Source organism: Haliaeetus leucocephalus, unplaced genomic scaffold (assembly GCF_000737465.1).
Source record: "Haliaeetus leucocephalus isolate CR32 unplaced genomic scaffold, Haliaeetus_leucocephalus-4.0 Scaffold163, whole genome shotgun sequence".
In the NCBI taxonomy this organism is placed as follows: domain Eukaryota; kingdom Metazoa; phylum Chordata; class Aves; order Accipitriformes; family Accipitridae; genus Haliaeetus; species Haliaeetus leucocephalus.
Genome location: NW_010972599.1, coordinates 797,455 through 800,572, shown reverse-complemented (window position 1 = coordinate 800,572; position 3,118 = coordinate 797,455). Strand labels below are relative to the sequence as shown.

The following is a 3,118-nucleotide window of genomic DNA, read 5'->3' as shown; positions in this document are numbered from 1 at the left end:
GCGGGGGCGCCGCCGGCCCCCCCCCCCGCAGCCCCATCGCCGCCGGACCCGCACCCCCGGGAGGGGGGCGGGGGGGGACACCCTCCTCCACCGCTCCCGGCACCTCCCGGGAAGTTTCCGAAGCAAATCCCCTTGCTTTGCTGGAAAGCTTTCCAGGAATCTGGAGACTTTGGAGGGCAGCAAACAGCCCGCAGCGCAGGCACAGCACCCCCCCCCCCTTCAAAAAAAAAAAAAATACCAAGGCATCCCTCCTGCCCTCCCTCAAATGAGGGGGGACAAGGTGGGGACATCAAGAGCCCGCGCTGAAATTTGCCTAATTGCTTTTGCGGGGAGATGGATGGAGGGACGGATGCCGCACCGCGGGAGCGGGGGTCTGGCTGCTGCCGAGGGAGATGCCGGGGGGGGGCGGAAATGGGGGAAAGGACCAACCTTCGAGGCTCAGGTTTTCCTCCTCTTCCTCCCGCAGAGCCGGCGAGTCCTGCCGCAGCCGGTCCTGAAAGGGAACTGCCCCATCCATTCGCCTTTGCTGTTTATTACTACATTGTCAGAGGCTATTGTCCTTTACGGGCAATGGATGCTGGTGGTGGTGCTTCTCGCTTAGACAGAAAGAAGACGAAATTCTATTCGTTTACGTGTTTTATTGTTGTAAACATTAAAATTGTCTTTCTCAAAGAAAGAGTTATCAGGAGGAAAAAAAAAAAAAAAATCAGCGTTTCTGTCATACACCATAGAAAAAAAGGCAGTGACTCGTCTCATGTGCCATACTGGAAATATACAAAGAAAAATACTACAGAATATGGCAATATTAAAAATATTACTCGAACGGAAAATAATATATTAACCGACAATTTTAGACATAAAAAAACAGAACAAAACAAACCAAAAATTCAAAGTGCTCAGTAATTTCCAGGGAGTTATGTATATTATAAGCACTCTGGAAACAGTCAAAAGCTGCTGCATGCAAGATTTGTTTAGCTTTAGACAACAAAATAATCAAGATATAAACTTCTTTTTTAATCAACATCAACAGTACATACAACACTTACAAACAAGGAATGTCGGACGGTGTTTACAAACACTATGTGTCCCTTTGGGGAGGATTTCAGGTTTTGTAATACTTGTGCCCACCTATTTTACAATTGAGAAAATGTTTGAAGCTTAGATAACTACCAGTCTTTATAAAAGCTAACAGACTACATAGTGTCTGAAATACTATTTATAGAATATAGACATTACTGAAATAGCAAGTGCCTATAACATTGTCACCCTAGAATCGTCATGCTTTCCTGGTATGGAGAGATTTATTTTTCTTTCTCTTTATTCTCCCCTTTTTTTTTTTTTTTTTTTCAAACCTTTTTTTTTTTTTTTTTTTTTTAGAATTGTTTTCCATATTTCTTCATAAATAGGCACAGAATAATTTTTAAAAAGCCAAACTGCATCTGATAAATTTACAAGCCTTCGCCTTCTTTAATGACATGCCACCCACGCAACATTTAGGTTTTATATATATTACAGCTTTCTTTTACAGCAGAAAACTTTAGTCTTTAGGAGGGTGAGACTTGTGGGTCACCTTAACACTTTGTTTGCCACCGCATGAGTCTTAGCTGCGCACCCGGCGTTGCCAGATATGTTCATCTTTTTAATCAGAAGTCCTTAATAATAAATTCATTTATAAGCTGATAATAAAAAGTTTATACCATGGTATTTGTGTAGTCCATGATCTGCATCCATGATGCCCCAGAGCCAAAATGCCCACTCGCGTTCTGCCCGCAGGAGGTTAGCAACACTGTTTGGGGTGGGAAGCTGGCACCCAGAGGTGCTGCTTTGGGCCCAGACGAATTCCCCTTCAGACAGGTGAAGTTTCTCTTCAGTTCAGTGGAAGTGCACAGGAAGAGTCTTAAAAAGGTAAAGTGTCCAGAAAAAGTTTGTCGATTATTGCTGGCGGTGGCACCAAATCTTCCAGTTTCAGGTAGAAAATGCGTTGCAGCCCCTGCGTGCAAAGCGTGCGGAGTTCAGGGAGCTTCCCCAAGAGTTTGGACAAATAGTTGGGGCGATTCAGCCCCCCGTTATTAAAAGTCACATGGTCTTTGAGACAATTTACAATCTTGTTTTGAAGTTCTTCCACCCTCTTGGGTTCTTTAAGCCCGTGCCTCTCTGCAAAAGAGAAGGGTGCGGGACGCGTTACAGGTCTGCCACGGAGAGGAAAGGCCGGTGGCAGGGAAAAGGAGCTGCCCGGTGGGGCCGAGCGGAAAAGAGGGGACACTGACCTGTGACCATAGCCAGGGCAGCGATGCAAGAGAAGGCAGAGATATCGATGTTCATGTTTTGCAAGTTGGAGGAAAATTCAACAATGGAATCGATCCACTCCCCAAAGCCGCGGACGCACTGCAACCGGTGCAGGACTACCCCATTGCAGAAGATAAGCTTGCCCTCCACCGGATTTGACCTGGAAGGAATGTGACAACCCCAAAACGAACAGAAGAATGAATGAGCGAGAAAGGAAAAATCGGATAGGAAGAGAAAGAGAAAGAAAGAGAAAGAAAGAGAAGGGGAAAGACAAAAAGATGAAAAAGAGCAAGAGGAGGGGGGTGAGAGAAGGAAAGGAAAATAGAGAGAGTGAAAGAGAAGAAAGAAAAAGAGAGAAAGGGGAAGAAAGGTTGGCAAAAAAAAAGGAAGAAAAAGAGGAGATGGGGGGAGAAAAGCTAAACAACTAATTACTCGAGGAGCAATAAATGAAGGATTTAAGAGGCACCTAATTACCGAGGAGTTAATAAAACGCAGACCAGCGGACCTTGAAAGGATGTGATTTCCTCGCTGCCCAGAAGTTCCCCCCCTCGGATTCTGGCCGCTTACCTGTACGCCAGCCGCAGCACGAACAGCTCCAGGAAGGCGGATTCGAAGAGCAGGTCCTGGTCCGTCTTAGGGAGATCGGTGAAGCCGGGGATCTTCTCTGCCCACCCTCGGATGATCTCCATGGAGCCGGTCAGGAGATCGTAGAACTGCTGGATGTGCTGGGTGTCGTCTCCGCTCAGCTGATAGTCAGGGTTCGCCTGGAACTGGAAATTCACCGTAACGCGCACATCCCGGGCTTCCCCGACGCCAGCTATAACCCGGCAAG

The 3,118-nt window shown here is 46.7% G+C and overlaps 1 protein-coding gene across 1 annotated transcript in view; it reads right to left on the bottom strand.

Moving 5' to 3' along the window:
• Positions 1–1,655: 1,655 nt before the first annotated feature.
• The window catches only part of NR4A2 (nuclear receptor subfamily 4, group A, member 2), a 3,549-nt gene continuing 2,086 nt past the window's right edge, over positions 1,656–3,118 (bottom strand). The window contains exons 3-5 of the mRNA XM_010563076.1: positions 2,854–3,056; positions 2,268–2,446; positions 1,656–2,154 (exon numbers count right to left, since the gene is read on the bottom strand). Of these exons, the coding sequence (XP_010561378.1) occupies positions 1,898–2,154; positions 2,268–2,446; positions 2,854–3,056 (639 nt within the window). The 3' untranslated portion in view covers positions 1,656–1,897. The remainder of the gene's footprint in view (positions 2,155–2,267; positions 2,447–2,853; positions 3,057–3,118) is intronic.